The sequence below is a fragment of the Scomber scombrus genome, chromosome 20, assembly GCF_963691925.1.
Source record: "Scomber scombrus chromosome 20, fScoSco1.1, whole genome shotgun sequence".
NCBI lineage: Eukaryota > Metazoa > Chordata > Actinopteri > Scombriformes > Scombridae > Scomber > Scomber scombrus.
The window spans coordinates 18,057,031-18,079,277 of NC_084989.1; the positions used below are offsets into that span (position 1 = coordinate 18,057,031).

Sequence of the window (22,247 nt, forward strand, 5' to 3'; positions counted from 1 at the left end):
ATCCTCTGCTGGTTTAATCCAAGTTGATGTGGAACAGACTTTACCCTCCCTCTTAGTGGTGTGGCTGGGAGTAGGTATTACACATTACAACTGCTGCAATTCGTCAACATCACCAACAACTATAGATGAGCTGCATAATTTTAATGTAGAGATACTAGAAACATGGGGATTAGTGATGGGTTCTAAGCACATCTTAATCCATATATATATGTAAAATATGTATATTTATAAAAAAATAATTCAGTGACTATCCTTCAAAGTATGTGACAGTCGTAAGTTGCATTAATGTCTCGTTTCAGCTTTTCTCTCTTATGTTGTCACATGCATTGTGAGAGATAGAGAGCAGCAGCCTTTGAAGTCTGTCAGCTCCTATATCCTATTAAATATCAAATACATGTGTTTGTCCTCTCCATAATCCCCATGAAGCTGCTATTCTGCTGTAGCACTTTGAATGTTGGACCAACTCTCCTGCTGTAAGTCAAATAGTATTACAGACTGTAGGTCTTCTTCTTCTTCCTATTAATCTTATTCTTATTATTCTTATTGTTATTGTTATTATATATTATTATTATTATTACTATAGAAAATGTGAAACTTTTTACATTTTTTACAGTTTTGACTTACATTTTTCACATGAATCACTCTAGCTGCACTTGTTAATGCAGTTAATTGGTTTTCTTATTAATGTTATGTTTCTTATTTTTGTGACACATTGGCAATATCACTGATTGTCTGTGTAGTGCATTAATGATATATTTCCCAACAGAAGTAAATTATTAGTGACAGTGCCATACCATCTGTCATTGTGTCAGCTAAAGCAGTTTGTTCTTTCATGCAAGACATCAACCATTTAGTTTTCAATTGTGGTCAAGTTAGTATTTTGAGAGCTGTTAGTCAGTGTCCATGGTCATACTGCTGAAAATAGTCAATAGGCTCTTCATGTCTGTCTGAGAGGAATGGCTGGCATGGCACATGTGTATTTTCTTTTAAACTACCTGTTTAATATAAACAGTGAAAATCAGACGATCAGATGTCTTTGTCCAATGCACAGACTGAAACTACACGCACTGACATGAAGGGCACAAATATAAGGTATTTACTATTATGTCATCCAGGCAGAATGACACTTTATATTAACAACTATTCCACCTATCTTTCACTCAACTGCCAAGCTATGGTATTTTCTAGTGTTGTGACAAACTAGGGAACTAATTTAGCAACAATAGATAAAGTGCAAGCATGTGCATTTTTTTGTTTGTTTTAATAGTGGCTGTCAGCATTGTACTGATATGGGTGAAAATGATAGGGCTGATGCTCATTTACTCATTAGAACTGTTTAATAAATACATGTAAATTGCAGTTTGTCTACTGGCTTTACAACATCCAACAACTGTGCTGTTGTTGTATGAGACAAGGTGACTGACTGTAATGGCTGACTAAACAGGTTGATTTCAGGCTTATTCACATTATACAGAAAGGACAAATGAGGGGCATGGTTTATGATCATTCAAATCATGTATTTCACAGGCAAATAAGCACCTTGCCATGAAGAAACATAACAAACTCACAAATGCAGATTCCATTCTGCTCTGTGAGATGTGTGAGGCTTTCAGGTAACTCAGCATGATCAGTGTGTTCCTTGCCCTCCAGTGAACAAACTATAGTAGCAACACTGCTAACAAATTAATTTTTAACAATACAGATTTATCTGTATAAAATTGCCAGATTAAATCAATGTATTTGTTGGATCTATTCCCAAGAACACAAGTTTCAACTAGGCATATGCTACATTGAGACAGGCATATCTCATTTAATAGAAAACCGAAATGAGATCCTCAATTCAAAAAAGTTACTACTTTCCAGTATCTTTTCAGTTATAACATAGATGAATGGGCAGTGCAAAAGCCAGCACTCACACATTTTACTGTCAAATCCACCTGAAGTCAAGACAATTCTCCTTAATAGCTTCTCTTTAAGGACCACAGAGTTGCACATGCAGGGGTATTTGTTTTGAAGGGGTATGCAGGACTTTATCTGAAATGCTCACTAACTATAGAGATTTAACAGTGCTTGCAGTTATTTCTACCAATTCAATGCCATCTTCGATATGTGTATATATGTAATTTTGATTTAAAAACAGTTTCCTTCTGACATTTCCGTTCCACTACCTTCTAAAAATCACCCCGTGCCTTACGTTTCAGTGACTTGATGTCTCTCCTTATCATAGGAAATGTATTTCTTTCTCCATATTTATTATTCACCACGCTGAGGCGCACACTAAGCCTCGCAGCATGCCCTGGCCATGTTAAAAGACCCAAATCAAACCTTTTTTTAGATATTTTTTAATAAAGCAAACTCAACCTTTGAGTCATACAGCCAGTGCTGCACTGCTCTGATACATGACTCTGACCTCACAGGGCAGTATCAGTCACCAAACAGTGCTTTGACCTTATAGGCATGGACATCCTTTTAATAGCACTGTAACTCCTCAAGTCTAAACTTGTTTGTATCATTTGCATAATTGCTAAAAATGTCTTGAATACTGAACAGAGATTTCTTGTTGCCTTTTTGTACTTTATCACAGTCAACCAGTTTGAAGTGCATGTCCTCATCTATAAGGATTTATGAGTTGCAATTTAATTGGAGGGAATTAGTGGACATTTAGCTTCTAATATCCATCAAATTAATCTCTTTTTCTGTTTCCTCTCCTCTCTTTCCCAGGAAATCCAGAATGGCTTCTGGGATTAACCTCTGCCCTTAGTAGAACTACCCTGAAGTTCACGTCCATTTACACATCTCACAGCCTGCGAAATTCCATAATGTAAATGTATCTTGCTCTTTTTTTATTAAACCTTCGGCTTTGGACCATGAACCTTAGAGGATTTACCGGGACCACTATTTCCTTAGTCTGGATTTAGATTTCTCTTTTGCCTGGACTACTTCACGGACCTGCAGCGGTGGCTAGTGGTGGGAGGAGTGGCGGCTGTGGTGGGAGGAGCTTGCCACCTTGGAACACAGGGATAACTTTACAGACACGCGTGCCACCATGAGGATATCCACCACCTCCTGTATCTGTCCCTTTCTGGTCTGCCTCTGCTTCATCCAGAGGTGCTATGGAGCAAGCCACCATGTTCCCGCCAAAGTTCCCTCCAAGAACCAGACCAAACTGGCCAACGGGAAGACGGAGGTGCACCACAGGCCTAAGCGTGGCTGGATCTGGAACCAATTCTTTGTTTTAGAAGAACACATGGGACCAGATGCGCAGTATGTGGGAAAGGTAGGATTTCATTGAAATGACTGCACCTGTAAAAAATAAAATCTTTTGATCCCAGGCAACTTGCTTCTGAAAAGCTTACTTAGAATTTTTCTCTCTCCTCTTGCTTATTGAGAAATGGTTTACAGCTGAAGCAAGCTGTTCTATTAAGGTTGATTGCAGTGGCGGCTGGTGACAAAAATGTTTGGGGGGGCGCAGTTTGATGCCATTTCAAACAAGCCGTAGCACCACTTCATACCGCAGCAAAAAAATAAAAATAAGAGAGGAAAACTAATCTAAAAATAACACAACACACTATAATGTTTGTCCCAGTATGGTATCTCTGACCCACAGAGAGAGGAATGAAAAATGATAATTAGACATGATAAAATTCACTCACATCACCTAAAGATACCAGCAGTTAAAGCAGAGTTACCAATAAGGTAATATGCTTAAAAAGAGACACCACCTATATTTTAGTTATTGTGTCTTCAGTCCTGATTTCACTGTAATCTGTTAGTTGTTGCAATACCTAAACATGACAATAGATGGCACATTAAGCACTATAGACTGCTGTGATTAAGCATAACTTATTTAACTTATTTTAATAATGGCATGTACCCCAAATCAACTATAATAGTCAAAATTACTTCCATCATTTCTTATCCTGCATTTATGCATTTTAGTTTTTTACACTTCATAGTTATGTCTTTTATAAAGTATTTTTTAACACTTTATAATATTAATAACAGGAATGCAGCTACTACCTGATCTTTTATATGTCCTGTTGGAGCTGCTGGATGCAGCCACTGACTGAATCTATGTTCCTCTTCTGGAGCTTGGCATAGCAGAGGTCCACATGTGGCCAGATGTGGTGAAACAGCTGCAGAAAGGGCTCAGCAATGCTAAGTCTGCTAAAAACAACTTAGCTCCATACTATTGTCTCGATGGCTGCAGCTTTCTGTTTGATTTTTTTCAGAGAGATGTTTTAGGTCTCGTTCCCCTGTCGTTGTCCACAACGCTTCGGTGCTGACACTTTGAAACAGCAATCAGATAAAGCAATAAAAGGAATAACTCACACTGCATCCAGCTAGCCAGCTCCGTTTATCATAACAGCAGCGGGAGAAACTCTCAGCTCCTCCATCACCTGCTGCTGCTTTATCCTCTGAAAGTCTTGTGAAATTATGTTTTTGTAGAGAAATTACAAAATAATCTTCTTTAATTTCCGCGGCTCCACTTTAACGTCATCTCCTGAACCTACCGTCAGCAGGAGTTTGGGTGACAGCAGCGGACGGGAGGGCGTGAATGACAGCCGGAACTGTCCAATCACAGTAGATTAAAAAACATAAAACAACAACAATTCGCTGCCAATAAAAGTGGGCGTGTCCGGGGCGCACTGAGCTGCGCTGAGCTGGGAAACGTGACGCAGGCCAATGAGAGAGCAGCCTCAGGTCATGTGCTTGTCAAAAGTTTGAGGGCTTGCATTGACTCCCATTAGGCCGGCGCCCCACATACAGGAAGTACATATAGAAATGAATAAAATACAATTTGGAATCGATTTATAATGAATGATTTATAATGGTGCTGAGAGACTAACAGGCGCATTTTACAAGCAAATACTTTTTATTTCATAATGATTTAGCATTATCTAATTAATTTATATTTAATATGTTTAAGTAGACTTTCTCTAGATTATTGGATGGGGCGGCGCCCCGCATTGACCAGCCGCCACTGGTTGATTGCCACATCAGCATTGTACACGCTTCTGATGGAGAAATTCAGGTCTAATTTGTGAAGGTGCATTTTTTTCCCCTCATTACAATGTCTGACGAAATTCCTCTCATGATAATGTCCAAAAATATGTTTTATTCTCTGTGATTAAGGGGGGTGCCTCTCAGCATGTCTGGCTTCATAGTTAGATAATTTTATGATGGATCATTTCATCGTCACTTCAGAGAGACTGATGTCCTTCACAGTGGACAAAACAATTTTATTTGTTTACATAAATACAAATAAGATAGCATAGAATGATAAAAAGGTTTAGAAAAAGTATAAAAGACAACAAAGAATAATAGTCACTGTGCAATTTTCAAAGTCATAGTGCAATTATTAGCAACAATAAAAGGCAAATGTGAATATAAAAATCTTTTTAGTTTTTTGTTAGAACTCTATTAGTAGCATTATTAATGAGATGTTGCTTCTTAAGTGCTTATTGGGAAGGTCTATGAAGATGCTGGTACCGTTATCAGTCTTACCTTCTAGAAATAAAAGCCTTAATTAGTTTTGAAGGTCTTGTCTAGATATGTATCCTCTAATACTTGCTATATTTTTAAGATGATAATAGGCCAATTATGTTATTGACTTGAGTGGGTGTTAAAATTTAGATCTGATTCAATCATGACACCACAATTACTGAGAGCTCTGATTCATTTACTTCAAAGAAAGGAAAATAACACGAGCGACAATTTTCAGTCTTTTTACTTTAGAACCAGAGAAATTAGCTAAACTTTGATTTTGTGTTTTTTATTAAGTTGGAGGAATTTCTGGCACATTCAGTAATTGATTTTGGTCAATACATAGACCTAGTGAGTTTAGAGCAGAATAATCAATTGGTGAGATTGTGTATAACTGAGTGTCATAACGATTTTCTTCTTTTGCATAACATAGTGGAAGCTAATAAATTAATATAATCCCTACAATTAAACCTTGAGTATCTCAAATGTCATGCTACTTCACTCAAATATATGGTTACCAATGGAAATAAAATAGTCCCTGACTTGCAGATATGACCTGAACCAATCTAAGACCGTGGCAGAGAGTCCAACCCAGTTTTCCAGTCTGCCTATTAGTATTGAATGGTCACCAGTGTCAAAAGCAGTACTAAGATCTGATAACACAATGTGTTCATGCAAATGTTGTTTAGAACCTTAATAAAAGAACAGTTTTGGGGCTGTGACAGGGTCAAAAACCTGATCAGAATTCATCTAGGATACAAGTTGAGATTAAAAAAGTGGTTAGGTTGTTGGTACACAACCTTTTTGATTATTTTATCTATGAAGGGAATATTTGATATGGGTCTGTAGTGTCCAGGCTGCTCTTTTTAGTAGAGGTTTAATGACTGCAGTTTTTAAGGCCTTTGGAGGAATGACTGATAGGAGGGAGTTGTTAACTATTTGCACAAAGTCTGTCGCCAAGCAGCTATAAAACATTTTTAAGGAAGCTCATTGGCAGGGTTTCAAGGCAGCATGTTCAAAGCTTAAGATGTTGTACAGTTTCCTCAAGAGTTCTGTAGTTACTGGCATAAAACTGGGAGCTATTGATAATTTGTCTAATGTTTTTAATTTTATCCCTGAAGAAGGAGGAAAACACAGTACATTTATTGGCAGATAGGAGTTCAGGAGCTATTTATGCAGGGGGTTGGTCAGCCTATCATCAGTGGCAAATAAATGGTGTTCATTATTAATGTTTTTGTTGATGTTGTCAGAGAAGAGTGATTGTCAAGCACTTTTTCAGCACTAGATCTCTTTATAGATGTCATTGTGAATGTGGAGCTTAGTTTTTCACCATTTATGCTCAGCTTTCCAGCACTCTTCTTTTCTTTTACAGTCAAAAGTAAAACTCGAGAGAAACATTTTAGTACAGCAGCAAGATATTCAAACGATGAAAAGTCTCTAAACAACACCTACCTACATTGAAATAAGTCAGAAAATACAACAGCTACTCCTCCCTCTTTCTTATCAACTCTGGGAGCATCAATAAAGTTACAATTTGGGGGTGCTGATTCAGTAATAACAGCTGCTCTGCTATTCAAATCAAATCAATGTTTAGTAAGAAACATTAAATCCAATGTATGACTAATAATCAGGTCACTAATTAGGAAAGACTTTCAGATAATGATCTGAGAATATGTAGTAGTGCTTTAATGGTTGTAGTGACAGAGAATAGGGACACAGTGGGCTGTTAGGTTTGGTGTATTTACAGAACATGTCAAACATTGTTTGTTTAGTCAGGAAGTGATCCTGACAGGAATGACAGAGTTTACACTTAGAGCGGTTTGATAGTCAGTCTGTTGTGACACAGTGTTCTTGGCAGTGATGGGGTACAGGTCGAGGGGGACGTGTAGGGTAGTTGTAATAGTACTAATAGTAGTGGGTGTTCTTCTTGCTGAGGGTACACTGCGGCTCAGTTGTTGGTGGTTGGTGGCGACTTTTCTGTTAGCTCCACAATAAGCCACAGGGAGCTGGTTAAGTCCTCTGCTTGCAGATTGCCTGCCCTTATCTCCTGAAATGTGAAAATGTGTTTCTCCGCTGCAGTGATCATTATTCTAGGCACTCAGGCACAGACTAATCCCCTCAACTGCACTCCGAGAGAAAGAGAATGAGAAAAGCAGAACGCTTCTCTGACTGCACATATGTCTGTATTTCACCAACGGTACGATTTGAAGGGAAAAAGAAAGAAAATGGGGATGACATGCTTCAAAAAGGGTGTGAGGGTGGGGGGGGGGGGGAAACAGCAACAGTAAATACCACTTTCCACCTCAAAAGTCTGTTTATTGAATAAACCTGGGGTTTTAATCACAAATGTCCTTACCAGGCTGACAAAGCAGAGAAAAAAGGTTATTTGTTGGTGAAACATGTTTTCGCTAATATTATTTGATGCATGAATGAACCATGAAATCCCACAGTGCCAACAAAAACAATCCCTCAGCATGTATGAGGCATTTTGTCCTGGGAACTAGACCATATGATACCAAAAAACATTTGCTGCATATTCAAAGTGTCAGTTTTGTGGATGCACTAACAGCAGGAAGACATGGTTTCTCTAACATTAAATTCATCCACTGCTTTGAAGTTCATGATTGTTTGCTCACTGATTACTGGCTCCACTCCTACCTTCAGGGCGCTGTTGTTCTGTGTGTGTGTGTGTGTGTGTGTGTGTGTGTGTGTGTGTGTGTGTGTGTGTGTGTGTGTGTGTGTGAATGTGTGCATGCATGCGTGTAAGTGTGTGTGTGTGTGTGTGTGTGTGTGTGTGTGTGTGTGTGTGTGTGTGTGTGTGTATGTGTGTGTGTGTGTGTGTGTGTGTGTGTGTGTGTGTGTGTGTGTGTGTATGTGTGTGGTGGATGCTGCTGATGAAAGCAAAACAAACATAAACAGCTAATCCTGGATGATAATAAACCACTGAGAAGAAACATAAACATTATTAAGGAATCAATTTGACATGCGTGTTTAAAGAGATGAGGTCTCCAGATGGTTAGCACAGAAAAACATTTAATTATGTGGGTTGGGACTGGTGTGCAGTGTCCTAATGTGGCTAGGAGACAGAATGACCCTTAATTAGACAAAGACAGGAGAGGAGGAGGGGGAGGAGGAGGGGGAGGATTAAGGGACTGGGCATCTACAGCTCTGTATTGTTTTTTTTGTTGCTGTTGTCTTTTTTTTTCTCCCTCCCTTTGGCTGATTAAAAACTCTGGAAATTAGCAAGCAGCAAATGAGCAGTTCTGCTACGGGGAATTGCCAACACTTTCTTTGTCGATAATTGCTTTCATCAAAAAAATGTCACGTTTTGAAATAGGTGTTAAATGATAAGATATGTGGTGAATAGTGCACAGAGAAGTGGAATTCTAATTATTGTGTGGTCAACAAAAAAATCGGCCGTCTGCTAAGAAACCTGCAACGTCAAACATAACACATACCACTGTGTCAGACTTAGCCTTGGCAGTTGGTTTTGTTTTGTGTACTTGTTTGCCAATGTTCTCACGTGAAGGACAGCACAGAGTGACTTCTGGGAATAAGTGAAGCGGCCAGTCTGTCAAGAACATTTTTAATCCCCTTGAGGTATGCCGTAATCCCCAGTGACACCTTTCTGGGGGGGCTGATGCATTTGGGCAATGACAGCTTTGTGCATGAGTGAGACACAAATGCTTGGTAGGGGACAGGCCTTGTCCAGATATGAGACAGGAGACAAACCACTCTTCCAAAGGGAGGTGTGAATGTCTTCATGTCAATCAGCTCAGCGTGGTGCTTTGAAGAAGTGGTTACAGACTGGATGGTAATTTTTAGAATACAATGCAAATCCCTAAACCCTGAATGAATATGAACAGAAGTGAACTGTCTGCTGTAACTTAGTTGTGCAGTTGTTGGATTAAACAAAAAAACCCTCAATCCTTGGTCAGAAAACCTTGAATGAAACTGCCATTGGGCGTCTAGCTGCTGCTAAAGTATACCATAAATAATGTGAGATTTGACAGAATGGGTGCTTCAACCCAGACCATGAGGAATACCCCTTATTTTATCCTGTGTTTATTTGCTGAGCATAGTGGCAACCTCTAAGAAAGGTGCCTAAATGTTTTATTCATAAGTCTAAAATGGATTGTGCTGTGACAGAATCAGGCAACTGTCTTCTTGTATGTACAGTAATAGCTCAACAGCAGGAAAGAAAAAAAGTGATGTGAGATTTTTTACATAAATTTGCTTTTCACCCACGCTTTGCCATGCAAGAAACGAGTGCATGTAGATTGGAATGTTTTCAGTGTTAAACCAGCGAAGTGTTATATGAAATAACAAGAACATTTCACAGCCTGTGTTGTTACATTGCATTGATGGGAATAGAAACACTCTGGAAATGGCAGAAATTACTTACTGTATTCAGCACTAAGGAAGATGTCTTCAGATTGCTTAAATTGTTTAACTAACAGTCCAAAACTTTTAGATATTCAATCCACAATATGAAAAAACAAAGAAAAGAAGTGAAGTCTGATACTGAATAAATTGGAATCAGAGATTAGTAGAGTTTTAAACAGTTACTGATTATATAAAATAAGTTTCATTTAATGATTGTTTCAGTACATAAAGTGTACATTCAGAGTTCTTTGAAAAAGATTCATTGATTTTTTTTTTTCTCACCTGTTTTAGAGGGAGTTCAGATCAACAGTCTTTGAAAAGGCTCATCATCCAGTCATAGATAGAAATGTACCTGTTATGCCGTGTCCTTGATACGGTCACACTTTCACAGACCAAGATGGAAAAAAAATTAAATAAAAATCCAAACAAAGAAAACCAAGCGAATAGAAAATAACATTGGCCCTATTTTAACCCCTCATCAAGTGTAAGGTGGTGGACTGTGTGGGCATCTCCATGTGCACTTGCTATTTTGGTTCATATATGTGCAGCAGTGCCACATGCAAAAGGCATGAGTGAAGATGAATAAGGTCACTGTGAGGGTCACATCACTGCTCTCTCGTAATGAAACAGTTATGTCAATCACAGTCAAACGTGTTAAAGACAGCACAGCAAACAGAAAGCTTTTTTACAGGAATGGTTGGTTCAGAGCGACACACATCACAGATGGAGTCACATTTTTCATCGTTTTAATGCATTATATTAATTCTACAATTACCTATTATTTAGGGTTATGTCTGTTTAAAAAACAAATGTATTGTTGATCATAAAATAATAATAATACTGATAAAAAAGATTTGGTGAAGTCATTTTAATCATTATACCAGACCTATGCATGTATCTCACCTCATACATGGTCTAATAATTTAGTAATTAATCTTACCAATAGTGTTTGCACTGCAATGTGTTTCAATGATAAAACATGAGATGCTTCTTTTGATGAAAAGAAAGTCTGAAAAGAGGCTGATGAACCCTCCTAACCTGATACGTCCTTTAATTATATATTTTTTTTTTAAAGCAGAAGATCAAATTGTGTGGTTATACTGTAGCCGCCTGGTTTCATTTTCAGGTGATTTAATGAAGGTAAACACAGTGAATAGCCATGCATAACGGCACTGCGCTCTGGCTCTTCTCAAAGGCTGCAGGTTTATCAACATATCTGTCCTGCTGCTTTAAGATGCTGCAGGGAGTTAATGAACTGAAGGAGAAGCTTTTCATACAGTATAAAGGAGCTGTGGAAAGCAAATACTTTAAGAATCACCCACATTCATTTATAGATCAGTGCAGACTGATTGACTGACTTTCTTGCTGTAACCACATTAAACGTTATTCTCTGTACAGATTTAGTATTTAATACACATCAATTATTTGTAATTTAAGCATTATTCCATTGTTGCAGTATTTAGTTTCTAACGTAGCATCAATCTACTGCTGCTTTGGTGATTTTATCAACAGGATCAAACTGGTTCTGAGATTTCTGTTTTTATTGCAACATCTAGGACCAAATGTTTACCAAAATACAACAACTGTTTTAGCGCTGCTTCATTTGAATCCCCCTCCCACCAGTCTGTGCCAGTCCTCCTACCTGTGCACTGTGCACTCTGCGCTGGTCACCAAAATACCACATAGATGGGCAAAGGAACATACCAGTTGTGCTAGTTGTTGAGCCTTCATGAAAATACGGCCCTTGAAGTTCATGTCTGCTGTCTGTGCAGATATGTATAATTTCCTGTCAACTGGCTGACATGTTCAAACATATTAGCACCATTTAGACACTTCAGACTAAAACTATTTGCCTTCACTCACTGCAATAGCATAAGGCAGAAATGTCATGTTTCTTAAAGCAGATGTGCTGATGGTTGTATTTCTGTCTCATTCAAACATCAAATTTTAGCAGCAGTTAGAGGCAGAGCCATTAAATGAGTGTCAGAAATGCTTCTGGGACTCTAATAATCTCATTACCGTTCATCATGAAGTCGACCATCCTGCTGGGAAGACAACGATTCATTCTGTTTCTCCAGGCAGATGTCAAAATAGAGGACAACTATTAGGGCGGATCTCCATGATGTGCATCAACGGCACGTCTTCAGCACATCCCACATCACTGTCTCTTGATGTATGGTCATTAGTGGTGTGCTCCATCATCAGGGTTTACTGTGACTGTTACAAATCAATTGAAGAGAAGGGGGCGCTCAGAGGAGTTGATTGGGAGGGAGCATGGTCAAAATGTGGTGATAATCAGACAATCAAGCACGCCCACATAAAAAGTGATTAAGTCCTCTTGAGTGAAGTATAAGAGCCGAGATTTAATCAAAAACGAACCCACCCTCCTTCACTAATTGCAAATATGAAGCCAAGGCACTGATCATCAGCTAGGACACGTAGCCTGCTCATTTCTCCTTCTCTTCAACCACCCCCTCCCGCTTCACCCCTCCCCTCACCATGCACATTGTTGATGGAATAAATGCTCCATATCCTGACTCCCACCTTCAACTCCCAATTCTGCATCAGCAAGGTCTGCTTTCAGTGTCAAAGCCGTGCAGTTTAAATGAATGTCTCACAACCAACCCAAGGCAAATGTCACTATACTGTTAGTCCAGTATTTGTCTGATTACAAGAGTTGTGAAATCATAACCTAGAACACACAGATAAACAAAGATATTGAGCTCTCAGCGGTGCATGTATGGCTATTTCAAGCCTGGACGCTTCCATACAAATGTCGCCTGGAGTCCCATTTAGATATGCCATGAATTTGATGTCTCACTGAAATTTCATCTTACTGGAAGATCGATTATAAATCAGCATGGGATCAATCAGCTGAAATGTAGCCACTGTGGCGTAATTTATGTCCTCTCACTGATATAAAATTTGATCCTTTCTTGTAATTGTCACATCTACAGTTTTATGTCGAATATATTCATTTACTACCACGGGTAGAGTTTTCTTCTTCACTTTTTTGTTCCCTTTCCACACAGCTTCATCATACATCATACCAGTAAGCCAATATCCTCATATACAACCAGACGGCAAACACGGCTAGCGATGCACATACATTATGTGGATCTAGTACATTGAATACAACCAGGCTGTTACAAAGGGCATTTACCAATAATGCAATCCAACCAGTCACATACATTATCAGGATCTGTAAAATGAAAAGGACAAAGCCATTGAAGAAGAGAAAATAAGTGGAGGATCAAAATAGATGAAGGTCAAGCTGTGTAGCAATTAATAATGTATCTGGATAGCACTCAATAGAGCGTGTCCTTCAGCAGCAGTGTGTAATTGTTAAAACTGTGTTATATGTCATGTACATCTTTTACAAAAAGTTGATATTCCTCAAGCTCCATTGGAGGAGATGAAGTCATTTTCTCGACTCTACCTGAAAGCAGAAAGGATTTTTGTCTGTTTTAATAGCTGCCACTTCTTAGCATTTTGGCAGATTATCACAGCACCATGTGGCTAGTCAGCTCTATATTTGTTCAGCAGAAAAGTTGGCAGGAATAGAATAATTGGCATGATGGTAATGTCTAAACCAAGACTAAATGCTGCAATGGTGCGTGCTGTTCTGTTTTTACAGAAATGGGGAGTTTTTAGGTTGTTACAACGGTGCAGAGATTACACGCTTTAAGTGCCACAGTTTGGCCATTCACTCCATAAAAGTCTGTGCTTATCCATTCATAAGTGTTTGTCAGAGATCCTGCTCAAAACAGACAACAAAGGGTGGAGTAAATAGCTGATGGATGATGTTTTTAAAATGATAAACATGTAAAGAATGCAAACAATGAATTATTGATTTATTTGGTTAGACTGAAAGACAGAAAGGAAGAAAAGCAGTTACAGATCATATTATTACATTATGCAGCAGCCCTAGATGATCAAATGTATCAAATTTCTGACATTTCCAATCTCTTACCAGCTCAAACTTTGATGAATAAACAGTCTGAATTCAATTAAACTGAGAGCAAACAGACCGATATCATAACCAGATGTTTGACCAATCCATTAAGCCAAAAGGCCAGTCTGGAAGTCCATAATCTAATCATATTGCGATTAATCTAGACAAACATAAAATATAAGCCAGTGCAGTAAAATGTATGGCATGTACTGATTGTATCATCCAGCCATCGTTTTCAATACATTTTTTTGAGATAATTATTATTAATTAACAATGGATTACGTTCTTAGATAATTCATCTGGTTATTTTGAATTAAGTCTGTGTTGTTATTAAGTTAATTAAACCAGTTGAAATAATTTCTGTGATAGTGACTATAAGAAATGCTGGTTAATATAATAATTTACACTACATAACTGTCAGTTTGTTATATTTGTATCTGTTTTGGGGGGGAAATAATTAGCTGATAATCAAAAAACAAAAATAACTGCTTACATCTTTGATAAATACCAATATTTGCTGCTTACTGCTTCCCATTTTCTCTTTTATTCAGTGTAATTTTCATAGTGTGCTCTTATAAGTCATGATTTGTGACTTTTCATTTGTCATCAATGTTAACAAACTAAATAAGTGACTGAACAACTGTAATCAGAAATTACAGCTCTGGTTTGATTACATTTGAGACCCATTAAGTGTATTACATTACCCAGCATCATTCCCCAATAACAATACTATTTAATGTTGCAGAATAACATTTTTAGAGGACTTAGACACCTGACAAGTGGTACGACAGAGCCAAAGGTAAACTGTTTGTCTGTGAGCACCAATTAGCTTGCGAACACAAACAATTTAAGGCTATTCTTGACAATGAGTTTACAGAGCCCAAACAGTGAAAACACATTGCTTGTTAACAAAAGCAGACACGCTTTCTCTCGGGTTGCTCCTCTGGGCATATGATGAAATAATAAGTGAGGTTCTCCAAGAGATTGAAGTGTTTTCACCAGCGACTTTAGAGCCCGAGACTGTTGATCTCTTTAAACTCCTCAGAAATGCATTGCCAGCTGCCAGCCGCCAACCACATGCCAGTCATCTATTCCACTAGTCTTTAATAAAGTCACCCATAGAGACAGAGAGATAAACGCAATCCCTTGTTTTGATGCCCTGTGGAGGAAAAGATTCCTCTAAGTCTTTGTGGGGAGATGACAAAACAACAAGGTTGCAGAGGTTGTAATTTCCGCTTCCTCTTGATGTCTCCCCAGGCATTACTGATCAGCCTGTATGAGATATTTTCATACATTTCTAGTCATTATTTATTGCAAGGACTGGACATTGCAGCTATCACCACCTCTACTGGATTGCCACACATAGAGCTGATGTATGTTAAGCTCATATCAGGCCTGCTCTGTGGTTTAACAAAATTGACGCTAATTGCATTAAGGCGGGTACTCATGAAATTTTCTCTGTGATCAAAATTAATGAAGTATAAATAAAATATCCCACCGCTGAAGCTGAATGCAGTAGAGGCACCCTGTGCAGAGAAATGGAGCCTTCTATTTTAAATCATAAGACAGAAATTTGCCCCAGGCCCTTTTTTGTACAATCAGCTTTGACGGGAGGGAAAGATGTGAAAAATAAATTGTGAGGGGGGTATTCTGTTCAGAGAAAGTTGGATACAACTTGCCTCTTCTCATCTCTTTGTTTTCCTTTGGCATCAAGCAGTCACAGATGGTTAGTTACAGATGGAAATTACTTGACAGTCTTGAGCGAAAAATGGTGAATGCATGTACCTTTTTTTATTACTTTTTTGTTTTTAGAAACCATATGAGCCACCCAAAATACCTGAAAATGTTATATATTCACAAATAGCCAACATAGTGATATTAAGTAAGATTAGGATAATTTTAAAACTAACCATGATCACCTGAAAATATGCATATTTAATCAGGTATTTCTCAATAACTCTTTTCTGACTTGAATGTTCAGTATCCTCACATTGTTTCACTCTCAGCCGGCCTTACACTGCAGTACTTTCAGCCTTTGATGTTAGTGTAATGGCCCGCAACCTGTTGACACTTTTATCACCCATAGATTTTGGAAGGCAGTAGTCACCATATGCATCATTGGTTCACACTCTGCCGAGCATGATTTATTGGCTCCTGCAAAAGAAGTCAATGGCTAAATTAGTACTTTGACTGGAGGCAAAATTACATTTATTGTTGTAGAGTGCTGCTGGACAGAATGGAGGTGGAATATTCTTATGTAATAACTCTGAATATTTGTATTTAAATGATCAATTGTTTAGGTGAGAATTGATTATCAAACTATACTATAGCAAACACACGAATCTAGTATCTCTAAATGTCTTTCATTACATTCAACATTTAAAGAGTGCAGAATGGTGTCAAACCATGTCAACAAAAACTTGTCTACACTGCCACTGATGTGTAAACACATTCTGATTCCTTGCTTTGGAGACTGTGTTTCACATTAGTACAACCGAGCTACTGATTAATTACCTGATTCAACAGGATCTTTGACTCCTTATCTAATTACAGGCATGATATTTACCACGGAAAGGACAGTCGACTCTCATCAAGAGTCAGGCCTGCAATCAACAGCAGCTTTCTAATTAGTAATTTATTTGCTAGTCCAGGTTTTGATTAGATGTGGCCTGAGGACCTCCACTGTTCAACTTGTTAAATAACTTGTCTCTAAGCATGTGAGCATTTGTGCATCTTTATCATGAGTAATGTTGAAGTCCTTTGCTTTTTTAAGTATTGATTTGTATTTCCGGCGTTGTACTCATTGTCAAAGTGATTGGAAAACACAACTGGGTGAGTCAGAGCTGGGTTTCATGGTCAGTGATGCAACTCATACACATTCATTGAATTTTGGTCTAACTACAGTATACAGGCTTTCCAATTATGTCATATCACACAGTAGAGATCTGATGAATACCAAGTGGAGAATTCCCTGATATAGTAATCAATTACGTAACAAACAGACAGTATGAAGAGTGTGGTTTGGTCAGTAATGGGTGCAGTTTTTAGTGCTCTAAATACAATTGAACAGTGTGATGATAAATTGTTTCTAAATTTAGGTTACTATGAAAGTAGAGTGTCTTGTTTTTCAGCTGTAGTCTGTACTCCAAAACACTTGAGATGTGTCCCACTTCAGTGACTGCATCAGTCAGATGTGTTTACAACAAGATCATTGCAGATTGCTGACCAGTTTTTTTTGTAAGCTTTGCCAATTTACATATGTAAATCATTCTGTGTCATCAGATGAGTCATATGGCTAAATTGCTTGGCTCAATATTTTAAAAAATATGAGTTAGTATTAATATGCTGTGTACCACAATATAAAATCAAATTAACTAAAATCCCCATGTAGTAGATTCATTGATCAAATAATCTTCAATTTGTCAATCAAAGTCCTCTCACATTTATTCCTGCTTTGTGACATGTTTACAGCCAGATAATTTTAGTTCAATTATATCTCTATCAGTTAAAATTCTGCCTTCAAAGACACTGTTGGCACCCTGTCTTTTGGCATTAGAACAACCAACACAATATGAAGCAAATAGTTATGTTGCTTAGGGGTGTTTCTCTTAGAGCTTTGCTGCTTATTCTAGGTCTAATTGCTGGTGTAAGAGGCTGTGTACTTGCACTCTGCATGCTTTATTGGGTGATGATGCTTCAGGTGATACACTAAGTTTGTGGTATTTTCTGTCCTTGCTGGCACAAAAATGTTTCCTCACAGGGAGCGCTCATATCTCCCATATAACTGTCTGACTTTTGTTACTACACAATAGCTTGCAATAGCTATCATTTTTTTAACTCAACCAGCTATGCTTTGTGTGTTTTGGGAAAGCATATGATTGGTTAGAAAAAAGCTTTGTCTCTGTGATCTGATTGGTTGTACTGTACGTATATTGTCAAGAACTGACAAAACTTAACAGATTGATGTCTCTAATTTTCTTAGAGGACATTTTCTGTCGTTTATATCTCCCAGCTCTGATCAAATGTATCAACGCTGTTCCCAATCAAAGACATTGCAGACACTACATAATACTCTTAGCTTAGACATACATTATATTGAGACATCTAGGGTTGGCTATTTAGAAATTGTAGACGTTAGATGTAAAACACCCACTCTCAAGGCTCAGAAACTAGAATCATTAGAAAGACTTTTGGAGAATGTGTTACAACTTCTAAAAGCCTTTTATTGTGCCTAGCATGGTTGTACTGTATAATATAAGCAGCACATTTCATTTTTCAGTTGAAAAATGAAAGTTGAACTTTCTGCAACTTCCCCAGATCACTACACCAGTACAGTCCATTGAGTCATATCCCTGGTTTCCTGTTTATCTTTGTTGTTATAATTTTGACATAATCTGACTCACATAATCACTTTGACATAAAGTCAGACATATTTTTTTTAATTATTATGTTTTTTTAACTGATGCACCTGCAGTTCGGGCACAGGTGATGTGGAGCTCTGTGTTGTTTTAAAAACTCAACATATTAAAGTGCTGAGGTTCAACCTCTTTTATCTGGCAGATGCTGCTAATTGGCGTTTAACAGAAAATGACCCACCATTGTGGTAAAGGTTGTAGTTATGGTTTATTACTTCAAATTTAATTCCTTTTCATCCCCTTTTTACATGTCTTCCCCTCTACATTTTGGTACAAAGAGGTTTTATAAAATCCACACTTTACCTGACTGTGTGTAGATTATAATGGGAAACAGAATAACATATTATCACCATACAAACACAGCATGCATTATTTATTCACTGCAAGAATGTGTATCTTATGTTTTTCAAAGACTTGCATAAATCTTGTTTGAGACTAGACTGAGATGTGTTTTGGAATTCAAAGATTGGTTTCAGAGCTCATTGTTGTGCATCCACACATACGCAATACAAAAATGCCACCAGTATCACTATTATGTAAAGCATTTCCATTGTTCAATGAAAATGGATAGTTATGTTATGTTCAGCTTAGATTTCCCTCAAGGAAGAAAGAACAAAAAAATCTATGTTTCATAACATGTTTTATTCATGGATGAAAATTAAATAGTTTAATTGATGATACCATGGTGCCTTGCTTTGGAAATTCAGTGGTATTGTAAAATATAGTCATGAAGTTTAAAACTACAACCCAGCTGAGCAATTGGCATGAAAGTCTTAATCCTCTTGGTATCAATTATAGCTGAACAAGTGGCTTCATTTTCCCTTTCTTTCTCTCTCTCCTGTTAGGAAAGAGACAGCACTATTCCATCTTTAACAGTCTTGTAAGGAGTTCCCCCAAAACTTTAATCTCTGAAGATGCATGTCTTCAGCAATGGTCGGGTACAGCTAAGCCTTAGAGAGGAATATTGAACAGTGTGATGTCTTAGGTAGATGTTGGGAATATTCTTCAGCAGAAAAATGGGCAAAGAGCCACTATGCAGTGCAGTGATGCTGCAGAGGTTATTGCTATGTAAAATGCAGATGTTTTAACAGTAAATGGCTACAGTATAGTACAGATTGCATGAAAATGTAGTAGATTGGAATTACAGATTATTCTTCTACAGAACAGATCCATACATCTTTTTTTCTTCTTTTTTTAACATGATTGTCTTAATTTTGATAATTAATCCATTGATCCATTGATTTTTTTCTCTATCAAATATTCACATTTGAGAAGCTGGAACCATCAAAAGTCTGTTATTTTTCCCTGAAAGCAATTAACAATTTACCAAAATGTAGGATCAACTTTCTGTCAACTGACTAATCAATGAATCAGTCGCCGGTTTTAGCACTAATGTGGGCATAGCATGCATTTATCCTGCAGCCATTGTGCAGCAGTGCACTGTGGCCATTGTAGATTTTACAACCACAAATCATATTTTGAAGCAATGAATCAAAAACAACCCTAAGAAGTGATTTTGGCAACATTCCATTCACTGTATTCTCACCCTCTGTCTGGTTTCCCTTGCAGCTTCACTCAAACTCAGATAAAGGCGATGGATCTGTCAGGTACATTCTGAGCGGGGAAGGAGCTGGGACTATATTTCTCATCGACGAAGTGACAGGAGATATTCATGCCGCTAAGAGCCTGGATCGGGAAAGGAAAACGCACTATGTCCTGCATGCACAAGCCTTGGACCGCAACACAGAGGAGGCCCTGGAACCAAAGTCGGAATTCATCATCAAAGTGCAAGACATCAATGACAATGCACCCAAATTTCCAGATGGACCCTTTGTAGCGACTGTGCCTGAGATGTCTGAAGTGGGTGAGTAGTGACACATAATAAACTGGAGCTTCAAATGATTGAGCCTTACTTTTTACCTGTGTTTGAATTGGTTGAAAGACAAGAAAAAACAAGGGTGTAATGGTACGTGTACCCACCCGAACCGTCATGGTATGGATATTGCAATTAGTTGCAAGTGGTTGTCCGATGAATACGCTCTATGACCAAAACAATTATTGTCAGAATTGTTTAATAATCCACTTAATTTGACGTGCAGAACGATAAATCTAGAGCGTGAGATCCACCTAGAATGTTTTGGCACTGCACTACTTAGCTGTAGCTCATGAGTGTATGTCAGCCGGCTTAACCAAGGTAGCCCGATAACCTTGAACTGTCACTTCCGTCAGAATTACAAACTAAAGACCCAAAACACTGATCGAATGCAATATATGCTCCATTATATCCATAGCGAAAACATACAGCATCTCATATATGTGGTCAGGCAGCACATCGTAACAACCAGTTCTGAGAGAGAAAAGTGTAGTAAAAAGGTATTAAAGTAAAAGTAGTGGTTTCGTCTCTCTTACTGATCTACTATATGGCATCATTAGATTACTACTGAAGCATCAGTAAGTAAGCAGCATGTTACTGTTGCTGCTGAAGGTGGAGCTAGTTTCAACTACTTTATATACAGCTAGACCATAAATCATCATAAAACAGCTGTCAGCAGGTGTCCTGACTCCTTGCAGGAAACAGAAAACCTGTTTTGTTTTTTCCACTGCAGCAAAACTCAAGTGTTTCAGTTATAGTTTTAGCCATTGAGCCATTATTAGATGTTTAATTTTTCACTATAAAAGGCCAACATGTTATTTTCTGCAGTACCTACATTTTACTGAACTGTGAATTGTGTGCACTGTTACACATCTACAAACAAGCAAACAAAAACAAAAAAATTGAAGTTGATTTTTATTTTTGTTGCTTTGAGATATTCTTCTATCCATTATATTCTTAGAGAAAGACTAACCTCTTATGACAAGATCATTGATTTTAAGTCCTGTGTATGTTTCAAATAGGCTCATGACTATGTGCTGCTGTAGGATCATGGACATGTTATTGCCCTGTGCAGCATTCTAGTTTCTCCTCTCTGTGATAATGTTCTCCAAAATGTTTGATCTTCTGTAAGCCAGTGGAGTCCTCTTTTTCATCTTTGTTTTCTGGTTGTTGTGATGCTTTCCCGGGTGGGCAGGTCTTTATAAAGCACTCAATAGTGCCTCCACAGCAATCCCCGCCATCGAGACTGTGGAATCCTCCACATCATGGAAGAATGAAAAGCCTCTATCCACCTCCTCTGAGACAGTTGCTCTTCGCTATACCAAGCATCATGTGGCAAACATCTATTTTTTATTTCTTTATCCTACTGTTCTGTTTTTAGCTCAAGTGAACAAAAGCCACCCTTTTCTCAGTCCAGTGGATTCTGCCTCACAGCACAATAGCTCAAAAGTATGGTGCTCAAATATTTCACAGCACTCCTTCAAAACATATGTAGGTTGTCCAAATGGTGGCCAAACTGCTGTCAGGGCAATCGTGCTTCTAATATACTATAAGATAGTACATTTGTGGTGGCGAGTTTGTCAAAAAACATTCCATTTATATCTGTCTGTCCAAAATAATCCTTTCACTCGCTGAAAAGAAGTTGAAATACTAGAAAATACCTCAGAGAAAATGAACAGCTTCATCGGCTTCTTGCAGCAAGAAGATGGAAATGTGCAAAACCGATTAAATATGCAAACCCCAATAGACCTGTAGGCGCCCTCTTTATAAACAGTCAATATCTCCCTAGTTGCATGCATGAATATTCATGAACAGACAGGGCTGACACACATACAACTTTGCCAGTCAGTATTTGTTTGTAAGTCGGATGTGTCAAGTACATGTCTTAATCTCTTCTGAGAGTGCTGCACTGTATTTTCCGGTGTGTTATGTGTGGAATAATGTTTATTGAGGGATCATCCACTATTTTATTTTTAGGTTTGTACTGTATATAAAGGTGCTGTTGCTACTGGCAGAGTATGTTAGCGCTTTCTTTAAATGATTTTGAATATTTGATAAATCAGTAGCAATAATCTTTAGCTGTAAATGAGCGCATAATAGGGAAATGAAAATATGCCTAAATCATTAATCG

The 22,247-nt window shown here is 38.0% G+C and overlaps 1 protein-coding gene across 1 annotated transcript in view; it reads left to right on the forward strand.

Annotated features, from left to right (window-relative positions):
- Positions 1 to 3,046: 3,046 nt before the first annotated feature.
- Positions 3,047 to 22,247, forward strand: part of LOC134001951 (cadherin-18) — a 68,301-nt gene continuing 49,100 nt past the window's right edge. The window contains exons 1-2 of the mRNA XM_062441157.1: positions 3,047 to 3,277; positions 19,813 to 20,107. Coding sequence (XP_062297141.1) covers positions 3,047 to 3,277; positions 19,813 to 20,107 — 526 coding nt within the window. The remainder of the gene's footprint in view (positions 3,278 to 19,812; positions 20,108 to 22,247) is intronic.